Here is an 18,377-nt window from a genome sequence, read left to right on the forward strand (position 1 = left end):
ACAGTGAAAACAAGAATAATGGCCTTAATTCATGTACCACAACATAATAATTGTTGTTGATTTGCTACTTTTGGATTGATTCTTTTCCCCTTGTCTATTTATTTCACCACTTCCCTAGAGTCATTTAAATGAGTCAGTGCCGGCTTCTACAGCATTTCTACTAAATACATTGATGTCATTTTGTAACTCAGTCTTAAGTTCAAGAGTGACAAAAGCTGATTCATATTTTCTTTCTGGGACCTGAGAAAGGTTAAATAGGATTTCACTCAGATATGCAAGAGAGCAAGTAAGATCTGGACCATGAAATCTAAAATTACTGTACAATATTTTTTTCCAAACAACTTTATTTTACATTAGGGGCATCTTAAACGAGCAGTAGCTTTATGACTAACAACATTTGCTCTTTTCGCCTCTGTTGAGAATGAGACATCTCCCTCTACCTCCTAGCTCTCAAGAAAGCAGAATTAAATCTGGTGATTTTGATGTTCAGTTCAGATTACAGGTTTTTGATAATTCCTGAAACAGTGCAGTGGACACTTATTTAAAATGGCTTAAAAACCTAAATGAATCAATGTAAAAGTAGTTATTTTGAAAGAATCTTAATTAAACAACAACCAAGAGTAAAGCATATGTGGGTGTGTGCATACATGCATGTACACGCACATGCACATGCCTCAGTATAAGAAAACTACTTTTGTGTTATTTTAGTTGGATCAAAATTATTACTTCAGTTCCCAGTTATAAGCCAGTGATACACATTTCTATGAATCTAGTGTTACTAAAGAAAAAATGGAGCTTCTCAGATTTGAGTCCCATATTGACCAAAGAAATCAATAAGCTATCAAACCCTTGGGACACTGAGAAAGCTGCTCTTGGTTCTGTTAGAACCCCACGCCCTTCCCCCACAAAGTCCTTTTGACAGCTGACTGCATAAATAAGGTATTTAACAGGCTTATTTTGCAGGTTGTACAAAGCAGTCAGAGGACAAATTTCACTCTTGATCGGGTAAAGACTTTTGACATATTGAAAGCTTACCTGACAGCAATTTCTTGAGAAATTCCTGCTGCTCCTTAATATTTATTTGTCTAGCTTTGTTTGTCTAATGTATAAAATTGTACACCCGTGTGATGATTAACACACATTTCTGTCAAGTTCTGTAGACTTAAGTCAATAGGATTTAAAACAGTCCCTCATCTCTGTGTAAGGCTTTGCCTACATTACAAAGTTCTGCTCACAAGGCATAGCTGTATTGGCTAAAGGTGTGAAAAAGGTCATGTTTCCATAGCTGGCATAATTTTGCTAGCAAAACCCCTTGTTTAGATACAGCTACACTGGCAGAAATTGTCATTTGTCAAAGCTGGTATAACTCTGGCAGCAGAAAAAAAATCATTCGGCTGTAGTCCCAATGCCTCACAGGAATGTGGAATTTATTAATTTACATGCTGCACCAAGTCTTCAAAAGCAGTAAATAATTGCTAAGTGGTAAAACTGGGGATTCAGTCCATGCTTCATGTTTCCATGTTATAACAGGTTTTTTGTTTTCAGGTAGAGGTGACTTCCAGGTTCCAGACTCACTACTTCACAAATTTCCACTTGGATATTTACTTTAAATCACCATGACCTTGGCTAACTTTACTGTCAATTAAATCCAGATTTATTTCAGCACTTGATGACTTTTATATCTATGTTTACATGCTCTGCAGTGTTATTCGGCTGAAATCCAAAAAGAGGAATATTAAACCATCTCACTCTGAATATTAATAAAGCTGAGCTACTGATTATAGAAAGTCCTACCATTTTAAACTACAGACTCTTGTAAAGCTTCAAAAAGAGGAAATTTTCTTCATGTTGGAAATGCTATTACTCTCAAATCCAGTAGCATGATATCACAGTGCACACAAAAATTCTTCTATATCCTTTGATCAGCACACTGATATGTAAAACCTGTTGCCCAATTTCAATATGTGATGCAAATCCAATGCTATTTTGTTCAAGATGCAGCAGGAGTTTGTAGCAATGTCACATGCTTTGGCACAGAAGAAAAGGGGCTGGGGACAACTGGATTCTAGCTTTCTAGACCAATGGAACTGAAAATCATGTTGAAAAACAATCAACCAACCAAGGTAGTTTTATAGATCACTACATCATTCACAAGCCAATTTATGGAGCAACACTGCTTTAGAAGAATATTGATCTATGTTGATCCTATAGAACCATCCTCTAGAATGTAAGAGAGATTTTTCAAGCAGGTAGTGTTAGAGTCATGTTGTAAGCCATGATGGTCCACAAATTGTACAAAAGGCAAGGATTTCTTAGGGTGATAACTTTTACTGGACCGTTGATGTAGTTGGGATAAGTTTAGACAGGCTTTCGAATGGAAGGCATTCTTCTTTTGCATAATTTCTGGACCACCATAACTACATCACTCTTACACTACTGTAACATGGAAGATATCAAAATGGGCTGCTTGATGGAAAATATACAACCTAAAAGCCGCCAGACTACACACTGACATCTTCTTAAGTCTGTGCAGGCAACATAACATCATCTCAAGGGAACTTATCACCTTTAGGGTTAGGGACAGAAATTACACATAAACCAGTATAAATGACCAAAAACCAGTTCAAATCTATAACACAAAAGAAGGTCAGTGTACATAAACCGCTTTCAAAATGGGTGAAACTGGTTTAAGATAAACCTGGATGGATGTAGTATCATATTCCCTGCAAATCCTAATATAGTAGCATTGTCTTTCATACTCTGTCTTAAGTCTGATTTCTAAAAGACAAAGATGAGAATTTACTCTTCCTGGTGGACCAGTCACACTACAAGCTAATCGAAGGTTGCACTGACCAGTTACAATGGGCATGTCTACATGTGCATTAACACGCTTTAGTTAATGCACATTAAATCTAGTACCTCAATTGTGAGGTAGTAGGAAAATGGGCATTATTCTGTCTTAACGTGCTTAATTAACTAAAGAGCAGGATTTTGAAGTGATGTTTAAGGCTCATTGGCCTATTTCTAGCACAGGTTTTTAGTGATGCTTTAATGTGCATTAAAATAGGTTAATGAGTATTAAACCGCATGTGTAGATGTGCCCAATGACTGTATGTTTGAATTCATTGCTTTATTGGCAAGCCAGCTCTGTATGTTAAAGATGCCACTGGGCAACACTATAAAAACAGAACAGTGTATAACTAACTGCTAGTAAATTTTATCATTTGATTTCCGAAACTATATTCATCACTAGCTCCATATTCGTATAATGAACTCTCTGGAAATAATTTCTGTGTTGCTCTGAATTGTATCAGCCTTTTTGATTCATGAGTCATTGGCATTTATTAGGCATCACTAGAATTGAAAATCTGCATTAAATTTCCAAATATTAATTGACTGTCTCTAATCCTCCCCTGAATATAAGCTCCCTGTCTACCTGCACACTTGTAAACAAGCCCACAGGTTTTTTACCCTCAACAGAGGTTTCTTTCTCCTCCAGCAGTGCAATTCAATTTCACGCAGCAAATACACAAAGTGAAATTTAGTGGTTAACCCTGTCAGTCACGATGAACAAAATAAAAATAGCTCCAGTGACAGGAATGACAGGTGTCTCTCAGATAACACATGCATTGTATAATCTGACTTTTAGTTTTTTATTGTTTTGCATGTACAAGATATTAATTTTGTAAGAGTCTAAATTAATAATTGGAACAGGGATTTTTAAACTTCCACCACTGTTTTTCAATTTCTGAAGATGCACTATACACAGTATGATATATCTTCAAAAACCAACCATTAATCTCTCCCTGTTAAAAGACAGACAAACAAAATAAATCATATCACACAGAGATCAAAATTGTTATCTTGGGATTACAAGTAAATAAGAAATTAACCCTGTCCAATATAATGCTGTTTGAAGTAGGATTTGTTTTTATTTCAACTAATAATCTTCAGAGACAAACACCAAAAAAGAAATATTTTGGCAGTGGGAGATGGCAGCATTGCAAAAGGGGTTTTGATGTTCTTTGGAATACAGAACTGAAAGAAAGAAATTATAAAGCATGCTTTTAAAAGTGGGAATGAAGATAATAAGGAAATAAGATGTCTGGTGTAGTTTCACATATTTTTTTTTAACCAGCTTGTTCTTCTAAGCCAGTGATTCTCAGTCAGGATGCCGTGATATCTTTTGAAGGGTGCCGCAGAAAATGTGAGGAAATAAAACAAATAAGGGCAGCCTCAGGCTCTCCCTGACTGGTTGCTCCCTACCTCACTGCTTAGTACCTTTGCAAACAGGGGACTGTAAGCACTGTAATATATAAGGTAAGTGGTAAGCATTGTAATATATAAATTCGTTTTTGAAACAGCATGCCGCTCAATTTACTAAAGGTGTAGAAGGCTAACTTGTACCTAATGAATCCAGTGCATGAAAATGAACTCACACTGAAAATCTATCAAAGACAAGAACCAACTACTTGTGGGGGCACAATTCTCACAAACAGTCACTCCCTCTCCCATCTCTCAGCTCTAATCCTCAAAAGGAACTTACAAAACACCTTTCGTAGACGAGCCTATGAACTTCCCTTCATAAATGTACTGGATACAAAAAACAATGGATTCATATTATATATATACAGACAGACAGACAGACAGACAGACACTGGAGTTATGACACATCACAACCCCCCTAACATCTGATTCACCACATACCTGCCACACCTGATCTTTTACACTTTTCTTTCCCCCCTTCCTCCCCTCCCCACCTTTTCTACCCTTTGTCTTCCTAATTTACAGCTATTTACTTTTTCACAGACAGCCTCTTTTCTACCTTGGAAAATTACTACAATAGAGTCACCCTTGTCTACCTTTGGCTTTTTTCCCCCCTTCATTTTCCCTCTCCCTTCCCTACCTTTTGTTTTCCTAATTTCCACCTATTTACATTTTTACTGACATACTGTCACCCAATTAGCTTCTTTCATTCCTTGGAATCTCAGAACCGCAGAGAACCCCTATCCCTGAAGAAGGGTGATTGTGCCCAAAAACTTGCAAAAAACGTTTTTCTAACTACTCAGTTGGTCTAATAAAAGATATCACACCTAACCAAAAAACCATGCCTGCCTTGAATCTAATGAGGGGTGTCTTGATTTTGATATGGTAGAAAGCCACTGTTCTATGTTCTGGTAAGGAATCCTGTTCCTCTTCTGGTGATGTTCATAACAGTTCACTACTGATTTCCTATAACCTGGTTCTCCAACCTACCATAAGAAGGGTGTAGCCCTAATTCTTACTCAAAGACAGGCAGAAGAATCAAAATGAAACAACTCTTGAGGCTGGGGGTGGAACAAACATGGACTATTTTAGGATCTACAGCTGGTTTGAGAGCTAGGAATGCACACAAACACCTTACCCCCAGACATGTTCAAGGATACAGAGGGAATGGAGGGCCAGGGGGAAGGGAGAACAACCTCAGGGAACAAAGCACTATGCTGTTCAAAGGGTGGTGTAGTTCTAACACAGGAATTTCACAGCCTGGCTCACTATTTGATACAAATGAGGCATATCAGACCCTAACTGCACAGTGAAACCTGCTCTACAAATCTACACAAATACTGTGCCATGCTTCAGAAATCAAATTTCAATTAAACAGGCAAAAAATATGAGGAACACAAGGAAGGCCAGGAAAAAAAATAACATCATAATATTTGAAAAGAAATATTTGTAGAGAATGTCACAATCTTGACTGCGTGGGGAAAATATGTGAGTTGTATAGTTCTGCTGGGAAGATCATAAGCTATAGAAAGGGGAGAGGAGACCTGGAAAAGTCTGTGGACTTCAATCTTGTTAAAGTTTTAAAATTCATGAAAGGTCCCAAGAACAATTGCACACTAAAGCATTCCCGAACTTGATAAATGGTACTTTCCGAGGAATCCCAGAAGCTTAAATTATTGGTTTTGCTTTCCAGTACACCAACGTGTAGTGCTGTAAATGAATTTCTTCATGAGCTTTCCAACTGCTGCATTTAATATACTGTAGTTTAAATATGTAAGGACATGGTTGTTTACCAAATACCAGGCTTCCTATACTTGCATGTATGGGAGAGAGGGGCATCAAAAGGGCACGTTCAGTATGAGGTAGTCCTGCTTGTCCTACAGGCAGAGAAAGCCCAGTCACAAAAGAACCAGTGTGCTCCCAATGAAGAAGGCAGAAGAGAAGAGACAGATGTTGTGAGCTTGTGCAAGAACATAAACTGCACAGGCCAAACAGCCTAGCTTCGTGACTCCTTTCCTACTTAGTGAGAAACCAGGCAAAGAATAGGATGGATTTACTAGCGTGGCTCTTGCCTCTGCTTAGAGGGAAAAAAGCCAGAGAAGAGGTGCCACAGGTGCTGTTCAAAGCCCATGTATTCTAGCTCTGCTATCTGGAGAAATCCTCAGCTCCAAATTAGATACACAGGCTCCCTATAAAGTGCATGGAGAGTCAGACGTTTCAGAAAGGAATCCTCAGAAACAGTCCGATAACCCAAACTAACCCTGGCTCCAATCACATGAGAAAAGATAAGGGATCCAGGTTTTCCATTTCCCATGGAAAAACAGAAAAAAACATGAATTTCCCCTTTTATCTGAAAAAAAACGTGGATTCTTCATTTTAATGGGGAAACGTGCAGATTTTGCAGTTCTGCAAAGGGCTCTCTGCAAGTTGGCAGAGTTCCAGCCTGCAAGGGGCTCTGGGGAGCAGGAAAAGGGTGGTCAGGCAGGGGATGCAATGATGGCTGACAGGTAGCCTAGAGAGCAGCTCCTGCGGTAAGCCTGGTGGTGGGGCTGAGGCTGCTGCCCAGCCAGGCAGTACTTGAGGCCTGGGGCAGGAACGCATGGCTGCAGGGCCCTGGCAGGGAGCAGGACAGAGCCATGGGCAGCTCGTCCGGTGGTCGGGGGCTGGCTCCCTGCCACTGCTTGGACTCCTGGCCGGGGGGGGGGGCAGGGCAGAGGGTCACATGCCCCCTCCCAGATCTGTGCTTGGTGCAGATGTGGCCTGCCCACTGTGGTCTTGGACTCCCTGCCCCACTGCCCTCCCAGCAGGGGCAGTGGTGCAGGCTTCTGCCCCTTGCTGCTGCAGGGTAGGCAGGGGATGCATCACCAGGGCAGTGCGGGGCTTGCAGCAGTTTGGAGCTTCCCCCCCAGCCCTTCTGTCCTTCCCGCTCTGCCCTGCTGTGCTGGACTGCTGAGGCCCCAGGAGAGGGCAGCAGGGCAGGGAGCCTAAAACTGAAGCAGGCAGCCTACCCCTGCACATGCCCCCACCCTGGGCACAGATCTGGAGGGCACAGGGCCCCCCTGTCCTTCCCCAGGAGTGTGTACAGAGGCAGGGAGCCAGTCCCCACTGCCCAAGCCTGCACCTGCCTTCCACATGGGCTCCACTTTAACTATGCTTCACAGGGTGGGGGAAGCTGGGCTCAACTATGCTGAGGCTCGGGTGCTGCTGCAGGGGGCAGGGGGCTGCAGACCCAGGTCAGTGGCTCCGTAGCCCTGGCAGCTGGAGGCTGTCTGTGGCAGGGGGCTGTGGGAGGGAGGCAAGGGGCACCAACAGGGCCAGAGGGTTGTGTGGGAGGAGTGAGGGGCATCAGCAGGGCTAGGGAGCCTTGGCTTGGGAGTGAGGGGCCTGAACCTGAGTTCCGTGAGCTAAGGGGGCAGGGGGGAGCTTTGATTTTCCATAATAAAAAGCCTAAAATCAAATAGCAAAATTTATAGGTACTTCACATTTATTTGACCACAGTGATTGAGGCATTGGTAAGCTTCCAAATTGTTTAAAATTGTAAATGTAGCAATAAAACATTGTGTCTAATTGATACCTACACACACACGCACACACACACGCACAGGCATTTCATTTTAATTGTGGATTTGGGGGTTTTAATCAGAGAATTTGCAATTTTTTTTATCAGAGAAAACCAGGATCCCTGGAGATAATAAACCAGACTGCTCTCTTTCATACACTGGTAAGAAAATTTTCCCCTGTTTAACTCCCCTTATAAGTAGAGATGGAACAGAATTCTGGTCATGTCAGAGCACAGAATCCATTGTTCAACTGCAGCTAACAGCAGTAGGACAAGGTGCCTGATTCACTGGCCCCAGAGTCAGATATAGAAGGCTTTCCTTTACTCCAGTCTGTTTTCTTAATTGTAGAAAGATACTGGACTGAAAATTGTGCAAAAATAGGCAAATAGGTTAGCAGCGCACACAAATACCAAGCAGTAGCAATACAAATGAAACAGTTGCTGGTGCTAACACACATTAGGGCAATGTTGGCTTTAATACCAACAAATAAAGCAGAGCTTATAGCTACTGGTGCTGCCATTCCACTCATCATAGAAGTCCCAGCATCTTTAGCAACAATTGCTGATTCTCTGCTGCTGAGCAGTATGGCAGATGAAATGAGGAGGTCACCACTTCTGGGACACTGGAGAGATCAAGGAAATAAACACCCGGTGACAGCCTAACTCAGAAGGAACCATTCCACTTTCCGTCAACGTGAAGGATAAAGCTCCTCAGTGGATGTATCTACATGTACGCTTTACTGTGGAGTTGACTAATTAGCTCTGCAATAAAGTATCACAGTCTACACGTGCACCGATATTAGGGTGCAGTAATTAACTAACTCCACCATAGGATAGTATTGTTGAGGACAGTACTATTGTACAGCAGAGAAATTTACTTCACTGAAACGCACATGTAGATGGCAACAGGGGCTGGCTGGGGCACGAGGGTGCTACAGTATGGAGCCTGCCTGTTGCCTAGCTCTGCCCTGTAGCACCCTCGTGCCCCAGCCAGCCCCTCCGCTGCTGCCATCTGGAACCCAGGGCTGACCCCATGGACACCCCTGCCAGCCCTGGGCTGCTCTGCCCCAGCTCAAAGTGTTGCTTTGAGGCAGACACTGTGCTTGGAGCAGTCTTCTCCAACATAAACTGTGCCTGAGTTAATCACATCACACTAACTATACATCTAGATGTATCCATTTTTACTAAAATAGATGATTGATAAATGCTTCGGTAGTAGATGTTAGTTAACTCACACTATAGCAACTGATCAATAACACCTTTAATTTTAAGTCTTTGCCTATTAGACTTCCATCCACTGAAGACAGAGTTAGAGCAAATGCTGATGTCTCAGCATATATGCACCAGGAATTACCTATTTAGGGAGCAAATGTGTATTTCTCTCTCTTGGGGGCCTGCAATTTGTGCCTGCTACTTGACTTATTGCTAAAGAACGTACAGTCTTACTCACAGAGCCAAACGTAACAAACAGCTCGGCACACCACTGATGAAATATCCTTTACATCACTGGTGTGCAGGTCAGATAAGCGATATCCAGTCCATCCACAGGCCAGATCCAGTGTGCAGGGCAAGGAGGAGGGGGTGTAGCCTGGCTCCAACCTGGCTGCATGGGGCTTGGGAATTTGGCAGTTGAGGGGTGAAGGGACAGGGGAGGGCTGCACGGCAGCAGTATTGGTTGCCACTGTTCCCCTGCTTTCAGATTTCCCAACCCATAACGAATTCTGTGAGCTGTGGGCCAGATCTGGACTATAGCCAGGGCTCAAGCACCCCTACTTTAGACCATCAGCATAATAAGGTAGCTATATGAGAGCTGGCTACATCTCTAACTTGCTCCTACTAAGTGCTAAGAATCTATTTTTCCCCCCTTAGTGAAAATATATCAAATGCTAGACTTTGAATTACAGCATTTCATAAAACAGAGACTTCCCCCTTGCTCACACCTGAAATCCAAATTCAGTTATGAAGTTATTAGCCTAAGCAGATATTACTTGCCATTTTTGCATTTCTTGCTTAAGCTTTCCTACCAAAATATTTGGTATATATCCAATATAAGAAGAGACTAAATAAACTAAAGGTACGGACACAGGAAAATCTACAGTGTGGTAAAGTGGGCAAGGGTCTTACTATGAATCAGATGCACCAAAATGACTGTCTATGTGTATGCTCTTGCCCTGCAGTAAGTGGAAGCTAAAACATGACAGCTAAGCCTTCAATGAAACAGTGATAAAGCAAATGACCGAATACATAATTTCCTTACCTGAATTTCTAAAATCAGCCCAGCTATCTGATGTTGTTGATTGTCTATAACCTATCAAGAAGAAAACAAATGAGCATCACATTCAAAAAAGTCTGATTCTATATTATTCATAGATTCATAGATGTTAGGGTTGGAAGGGACCTCAATAGATCATCGAGTCCGACCCCCTGCATAAGCAGGAAAGAGTGCTGGGTCTAGAAGACCCCAGCTAGATACTCATCTAACCTCCTCTTGAAGACCCCCAGGGTAGGGGAGAGCACCACCTCCCTTGGGAGCCCGTTCCAGACCTTGGCCACTCGAACTGCGAAGAAGTTCTTCCTAATGTCCAATCTAAATCTGCTCTCTGCTAGCTTGTGGCCATTATTTCTTGTAACCCCCGGGGGCGCCTTGGTGAATAAATACTCACCAATTCCCTTCTGTGCCCCCGTGATGAACTTATAGGCAGCCACAAGATCACCTCTCAACCTTCTCTTGCGGAGGCTGAAAAGATCCAGTTTCTCTAGTCTTTCCTCGTAGGGCTTGGTCTGCAGGCCCTTGACCATACGAGTTGCCCTTCTCTGGACCCTCTCCAGGTTATCCGCATCCTTCTTGAAGTGTGGCGCCCAGAATTGCACGCAGTACTCCAACTGCGGTCTGACCAGCGCCCGATAGAGGGGAAGTATCACCTCCTTGGACCTGTTCGTCATGCATCTGCTGATGCACGATAAAGTGCCATTGGCTTTTCTGATGGCTTCGTCACACTGCCGGCTCATGTTCATCTTGGAGTCCACTAGGACTCCAAGATCCCTTTCCACCTCTGTGCCACCCAGCAGGTCATTCCCTAGGCTGTAGGTGTGCTGGACATTTTTCGTCCCTAGGTGCAGCACTTTGCATTTCTCCTTGTTGAACTGCATCCTGTTGTTTTCTGCCCACTTGTCCAACCTATCCAGGTCTGCCTGCAGCTGTTCCCTGCCCTCCGGCATGTCCACTTCTCCCCATAGCTTTGTGTCATCTGCAAACTTGGTTAGTTTTAAGTGACTGTTTTTCCATAAATTCTGATGCAACTATTTTCTAATATCAAGCACATATCTCAAATTGCATCCCCTAAAAGGCCTAAATGAGAAATACTTTGCACCTACATGGCAGTTCCTATCATGAAACCACTAACTGCTCAATTGATCACAATTAGCCAAGTAAGTTTCTTCTTCAAAACTTAGTGTCTGTATTATGTTTGAATTGAAGCTCACTTCTTTTAAGCAACTGAAAATTCATGCAAAACAAAAGCCTTGACCACAGAAGCATGTGTGGAAGGGAAACCTCAATTAGCAATAAACATGAAATAAATCCTAAGTGAGCGATAAATAAAACAAACAACGCAGCAAGATACAAGGCTTCAGGGGTACAGATGCTACCAATAGCTTCTGTAATTAGTTCCATGTACTACCTTACTGGTTTTCTCATTCTCTTCTCGGAGGCATTCGTTTTCACTCTGCAGCTGTTTTGTGTCCAACATGGGGAGACGAATACCATCTTCCAGGCATTTTTCTACTTTTTGCTGCAAACTGCAATTGAGAATGCAAGATGCAAGAGATATTAGTGAATCATTTGGGGGAGGAGCAAAGCACTAAAACTGAAATATGTTCTAGAGGAAAACATACACAATCACTATCACCTGGTTTATCACCACACCCACTGAGATTGTAGGCCCACAGTCCAGCCTCAGTCCGAGCAAACAGACTGGAGGATGAGTAGTGTAAAATCTTAAAATCCCTGAAATTACTGTGTCACTGACAAGAATAATCACCTGAATACAAAGGAGAGGCTTTGCTACATGTCCTATATAGACACCTTTGCAAATATTGTATTCCTTAGTTCTACAATAATTCCCAGACCAGATTCTGTGCTGTGTCTCCCAGGACACTCTGCTCAGGTTTGGTCCAGCAGGTGAGGAACAAACCTGTGTGCTACTTGGATTCTCAGCTGCTTGGTGGACCCCTAAACAGCCCTAGCAAAGGTCAAAGTAGCGCTGAGGATTGCTTTGACTTGAGAGAACTGTAGCCAGGTCTCTGCCAACTTGCAAGGGGAAACATGTGGTTTCCCATGCTTTTCTCCTTTAAAGGAGAATCCATTTTTAAAGTTTGTTTGTGACCCTTTCATATATTCTTGTGACCCACTTCTGGGTTGCAACCCACAGCTTGAGAAACGCTGGTTTAGATCATACTTGTTACACAAAGAGTTTGATGGATGGCTTGAAATCTCTGCCTCAGTGCAGTTCAGGGCTGCAGCCAGGCTGGACCAGCTCCAGGCAGGAACCACCTCTGCAGCCCAGTGGGTGGGACCCGGCCCAGGCCGTGCTGCCATGGCCTGGCTACAGCCCCACAACCCCACTGTAGGAGCAGAAATCTGGTGGGGCACATGCCTGCTCCACATCACCTGCGTCCCGTCCCCTCCATATGGCCTGTGCACCTCCACCTCCCCAGATGCTTTGCCTGTACCCCTCTCTCCAACCCTTCCCCTGACTTACCTAGCGGGAGCTACTCTCTACTGCTGCCTGGCTGCCACCTGCAAATACTGCCCCCTGCCCTCCCCCAGACCCAAGCAGCCCCTTGCAGGCTGGAACTCTGCCAGCCTGCAAAGGGAAACCACAGTTTCCCGCGTTTTTCTTCTTTAAAGGAGAAAGTCTACTTTTTTCTCCTCTTAAAGAGAAAATCTGCTTTTGTCTGCGAAAAACAGGAAACCCGGACAGACCCCTGGTTACGAACAATAAAGGCAGCCCCTTTCCTGCTGTCATAACTTCACCGCTGTCTTTAAGACATGGGCATGGCAGAGCTGGAATCCTGGCTTATTGCCACCGAGGTGGGAGGAGGATTGGAAAAAAAGAAATGTGCACAGCAAAGGAGCATTGTTTACAGACTCTTAGTAGTCTGAGAGAATAAGTGACTTTAGGTGGTAGGAGGAAGCTCAACTGATACTGGCTGAAGGGTAAGCCAAACCACAGAGATACTTCAAAGTCTCAACTCCATCTCCTACCTTTTGTCACAGACAATGGAGGATGTTTTCCTGGGAGATTTATCTGCAGCTGGTGCCCTGGCATTGACCTTACATGCTTGTAAAAGAACAAATGGGACACATTTCCATGGAAAAATTCCAGCTGGATTACTGACAATGCTGTCATGATGTAGGTCAGATTCCTAGTGCCACTTAAAAGCTTAAGTTAAAAATAATAGGGAGAAAATGTAATTTGCAGTGATGTGTGGTAAAGAGTAAAAAAGAGAGGCTATGAAAACGAGGATCATTTTCACTCATTTCTGGTGGGTGTCACTTCAGTTCAGTGCCCCTCACTGGCTTGGCTGTGCACCCCAGGACAGCTGCCTAAAAGTGTTTCCATGATGAAAGGCTAGCTGATTGGGACGTCTAGCCAGTCAGATCATTGGGCACATTGTTTCCAGCTTACAACGGATACACCTTTTTATTTGTGCCTGTGTAATCTACAGGGGATCATTTAATCTTCCCTGAAAGCCTAGGACTAGTTGAAGTGGTCTCTGGTTTCTAAATTAGAAAGCAGGATTGTCACAGTAATAAAAGGCATTTATGTGAAGAATGGTGAAGCGGGGTAAGTGCTGGCATGCATGGACTTGGAATGAGCTGCAGGAGACCAGAGAACGTTCTCCTAGGGTAGGAGCGATTTGGTGACATCAGTTATTCTGCAAAGCTCTTTCATGAGCCCCATCACAGGGGGCAGGAATAAGAGGCCAGGCAACATGCTACTACAAGTGATTTGGATTGCAGTGCGGAGCCTGTGCATCCCAAAGGCCTGGTTACAGGCTGCAGCCCTGTTCCCGCACAAATCTCGGGGTGCATGTGCCCCTCCTTGCCACCTAAACAACCCCAGCCCCACACGCTGAGGCCTGGGGGCTGTGGGTTGGGAGTGAGGAGCATCAGCAGAGCTAGGGGGCTGTTTTCTACTTAAACTATTTACTGGGTCGGGACTGGCCAAAGTTTACAAATGGGTCCCATTCCAAAAAAACCAGTTGAAAACCACTGCTCTAAACCATTCCTAGGGGGGTGCCATTCAAGTAGGTATTCATACCTCTGTACTGTTGAAACCAATTCTTTTTCTTTTTTTTTCTGATACACTAGTTGCAGCTCTTTTTCCCTGCATTGTGCTCTAGCTTCTCCAAGCTTCTTCTCCAAATCCGCCACTGTTTCTTGGAGCTGCTTGTTCTTCTCTTCCAGAATTTGCAGCTAAAGCATGATATCAGACAGTCAGACATAAATGATACATTTTATATTAAAAATGCTTCCTATAAGCCCCAGCTTTACAGTTATCTTCTGACTACACGTCAGTTTCATCACTAAATTTTCAACTATTGTGCACTTAACTTCACTATAAATATCCTTGTTACACTGTAAAAGCATTTTTTAAGATTTAAAATAGTTCTATCTCTAACCAAGTAACAAAAATAGTGATACACATTGAAATGAAAGCAAGAGGAACTACAAAACAACCAACAATGGATGTCATGGAATATTTTTTAATCTGTACATCTTAAGTAGTATTACAACCAGAAAACTCTGCTTACCTGCTTACTCTGACTTTCTATGTCATCCAGTGTTGGCAGGTCAGCTAGATATTTTTCTAAGGTTTCAATTCGCCTCTGTTTCTCTTTGTTTTGTTCTGACTCTTTCTGGCATTTCTTTTTCAGGCTATTTATGTATCTGTCTCTAGTTTTAAGCTAAAAGGGAAGAAAATTACATATTTTGATTATGACAGAAAATATCTGTATAGGATAATCTGGAAATCAGTGTCACAAGCCTCAAAACCAGCTGATCTACAAAGCTATATTCCAAGCCAGAAGTAAGGGTTAACTATTACAGAAAATGAAATGAAACGGTCATTTATTTCGCTTGAATTCAATGATGCTTAAATAAGAATGCAGTCTTGAAGCATCTGAAGCCAGTTTTGTTTTGTTTTTTTACCTCCCATGTCTTGGGAGTTGAAAATGCTTATTTAAACTTTTAATTTTTAATTCTGATTGTAGAAGTATCCAAAAAGTGCTAGAAACAGCTCTTCTGTAAATGAGTATGCACTTGGCTGCTACACTTCACGGGACTCTGGAGACAAAAACCAGTAGCAAAGAACTGTTTCTTGGACTAGGGCAAAAGTGCCTTCCCCAAGGCAGTAAAACTACAAGTTCTGTTTCTACTGCTACTCAGAAAAGGGGACTCAGTTATCTCTTTCTAAGTTCATATTAGAAACTGGTATATTTTTCCAAGTTTAGGTTAGTATTCTTTGAATTGTGGCACATTAGCCTTTAACGTATATGACCCTGCCTTTTTATTAAATTACTTTAAATATTTAATTCAAAAGATTTTAAGTAACTACTATGGGTTGAAGCCATGCAATTTGGCCAACAGCTATACTGGACAGAGGGAAGACTGGTAGTCAGGGTTTTGCTCTACTCTCACTTCTGCTAACTGGCCGTGTAACATTGTCACTTTTTCTCTCACTCTGCTTGTTTTGGGCACAAAATCTTTCTCATGATGTGCCTATTAGTAGGGTCCTAATCCAGCTGGTGACTGTGTGTGATAAAGTAACTATCTAGCACTCACATAAGTGTGTTCCATCAAAGCACTTTAAAAAGGAATTCACTACCATTACCTCCATTTCACAGACAAGGAAACTGAGGTGCAGAGTGGTGACTCAGCTTGCTCCCAGTCATCGATCAGGCCAGTGGCCACCGAACAGAACCAAGGCCTTGCAGGCCCCAGTGTTGTGCTTTACCTACTGGGCCACTACTGGGATCCAAATCACTTGTAGTGTCATGTCCTATGGCAATCTTATGATTCTTCTTACAAAGATTTTTCTTTGGTTCTCATATTATTAAACATACACACTAAAAAGAGGTAGCCAGATAATATCTTCTCAGGAAAGTTACCCTGTTTGTTTTAGAATATTATTTTGTGCATCTGCTACAGGAATAAGAAAACAGTTTCAAATACATAACTACAAAGACTTAACCCAATAGGAATCTCAGACAGAGATTCAACCTCGATGGAATCTGACAACTATACAAGAGGACATCTCAATGAAATAGCTGCTTTGTTCAAGCCAGCTTTCCTAAACCAATCTTTATTCACCAACAGCCTGAAAAAGATTCTCTTTGTTATGTCTTATGACCAATCCCAGCATGACCATGCATTCCTGGCACTTGCTTTATTAACAGGACTTAATACAAACACACCCCAAACCTCTTTTCATTCAGAATGTGATTTAATAAAAATTATATCTGTGCTGTTCAGACCCAGAAACCAAGCAACTTACCAGATAAGAAACACCTGCACTACCGATAAATGTGAACTGTATGTTTTAAATGTAACTGACATTTCTGTGTGGGGTACTAGGGACATTCATCTTGCTGAAAATACGTGTACGCCACTGGCCAGATCAGAACCCAATAACAGTTCTAAAAGAGTTTAGCAGATAATATTTTTCTCCAGGTACAGTTTTTCAAGCCAGGAGCCTTGGGGCTGCCAGAGGGCTGTAGACACACGCTAGAAAAACTTTTAGATGATTTTTGACAAAAATCTCTTATTTTTCTGGGAGCAAAAACTGACAGAGCATCCCATCCTGAAGAGACACTAACACTTCTCTTTCTCCAGAGAAGGTTCAAGTCATGGACAAGCCTACTGCAATGCCCATCATTTTCAGGACACTGATTACATGGCCTCCCATGTCTCCTCTTGTGTACCCACAGTCTCCCCTGAAGTCACACTCTGCACCTTCTCCCTCAAGTACTCCAGGCTAGAAGGAGAGGAGCAGCATGTACCTCTCTTTTAAGGGAACCTGTTCAACAAATTAAATGAACAGAAATTAAAATTTCAGCATGTGGTTACAAGCGTACTGCTCTAGACTGGTACCTGGGGCAGCTGCTTCTAGCATCACTTTATGTTTGTTGCTATCACAGGGCACCTATACATGAGTGCCAAGGCTGCTCTGACACACTGGAATTCCAGCACATCAGAACAGACACGATTAGTTGAGACTGCTGGAGCGTGGCAATTGCCACGCTCCACCAGCCTCCTGTGTTATGCATATCAGCATCTCTGTGCTTAAAAATGGTGGTAGGTCACTTAAACTAAAGCTTGTCAAATGAGCTTTCATTCAAGTGCCATTTTAAGTGCAGGGACGCTGATACATGAGACGTGGCAGCGCTTTAATTACAGTGGCTCTCAGAGCCGCTCTAATTAAAGAGCTGTCCCCTCCCCACCCCCAGAGCACATGTAAAAGTGCCCAGTGTCACAGAAGTTAAATGTGAAAACCACTTACTTTCTCTTCCATCTTCTTTTTATCCTCACTAGATTTGTTTGAAAGTTGTTTAACATACTCATTGAGTTGCAATTCTTTAGTCTCAACTGCTGCAAGCTTTCGCTCAAACGCCTCACAGTGGGATACTGATCTTTCCGAAAACTGAGGTTGCAGTGATGTGCTCTCATATTGTGGTTGCTTATAAAGAGAGAGAGAAAAAAAGGAGAGTTAAAGTGCAGCTCGCATTAGCTTGAAATTACCAGATGGCTTCTAAAGGAGACAGGAAAAAAAAATGGGAAACCCTCTTACTTAGTAGGCTGGAAAACAAACCAGTAGTCTTGCAAAAAGAATAGCACATATGTTATAAAATGTTTTGTGATGAGAGATAGCACAACAGAGATTGCACATGAGAAATAAACTGCTTTAAAAAAAAAATAAAATAAACAAAAAGACCCTTAATGCTGCAGTATACTTTTTACAAGCCAAAACAGTGGGACACATTTCAGCTGATATCCGTGCATTATTTCTAAGCATCAGAACAAAAGATACCACCACAGTCATTTCTAGAAATAGTATTTTGTAAAGAAGAAAAAGGTAGCAGGTAGCAGCACAGGGAACACCTGCATGTGTGGTGTGTGGCACCGCAGATGGGTTTGCAGCACCACATAGCAGACATTGGCACTCATCTGGACACAGCCTGCGGGACCAAATTAGATTTCCTTTGCGAGAGCAAACAATTCTGCAGTGTTTCCAAACTAAATCATTATCCCACTGCAGCAGTATAGCCACTTGAACCTTTTGTTCAGAACCACCTAAACCAGGTGGTTATGAACACAATGTTGCGATTCTTAGCTCTCTTCAGTTTTATGAAGGGCATTATGATCTATATACAATTAATGGTGAAATTGAAGTAAAGAAAAGCAAAGCAACTTGCCCAAGATGTTGCCAAGTGGCAGAGGTAAGACTAGATGTGAAGCTTCTTCTCTTGCACCCTGTCAGTTGAAGCA

The 18,377-nt window shown here is 42.5% G+C and overlaps 1 protein-coding gene across 2 annotated transcripts in view; it reads right to left on the reverse strand.

Annotated features, from left to right (window-relative positions):
• CEP85L (centrosomal protein 85 like) overlaps positions 1 to 18,377 on the reverse strand; it is a 200,968-nt gene that overhangs the window by 22,211 nt on the left and 160,380 nt on the right. Inside the window, exons 6-11 of one of the 2 annotated variants that reach the window (XM_019479562.2) lie at positions 17,392 to 17,568; positions 14,645 to 14,797; positions 14,152 to 14,306; positions 11,506 to 11,623; positions 10,083 to 10,133; positions 5 to 8,186 (exon numbers count right to left, since the gene is read on the reverse strand). In XM_019479562.2, coding sequence (XP_019335107.2) covers positions 8,073 to 8,186; positions 10,083 to 10,133; positions 11,506 to 11,623; positions 14,152 to 14,306; positions 14,645 to 14,797; positions 17,392 to 17,568 — 768 coding nt within the window. In that variant the 3' untranslated portion in view covers positions 5 to 8,072. Of the gene's footprint in view, positions 1 to 4; positions 8,187 to 10,082; positions 10,134 to 11,505; positions 11,624 to 14,151; positions 14,307 to 14,644; positions 14,798 to 17,391; positions 17,569 to 18,377 lie in introns of those variants that run through there. The other variant, XM_014597387.3, reaches the window with a different exon arrangement.

The sequence above is a fragment of the Alligator mississippiensis genome, chromosome 1 (genome assembly GCF_030867095.1).
Source record: "Alligator mississippiensis isolate rAllMis1 chromosome 1, rAllMis1, whole genome shotgun sequence".
In the NCBI taxonomy this organism is placed as follows: Eukaryota; Metazoa; Chordata; order Crocodylia; family Alligatoridae; genus Alligator; species Alligator mississippiensis.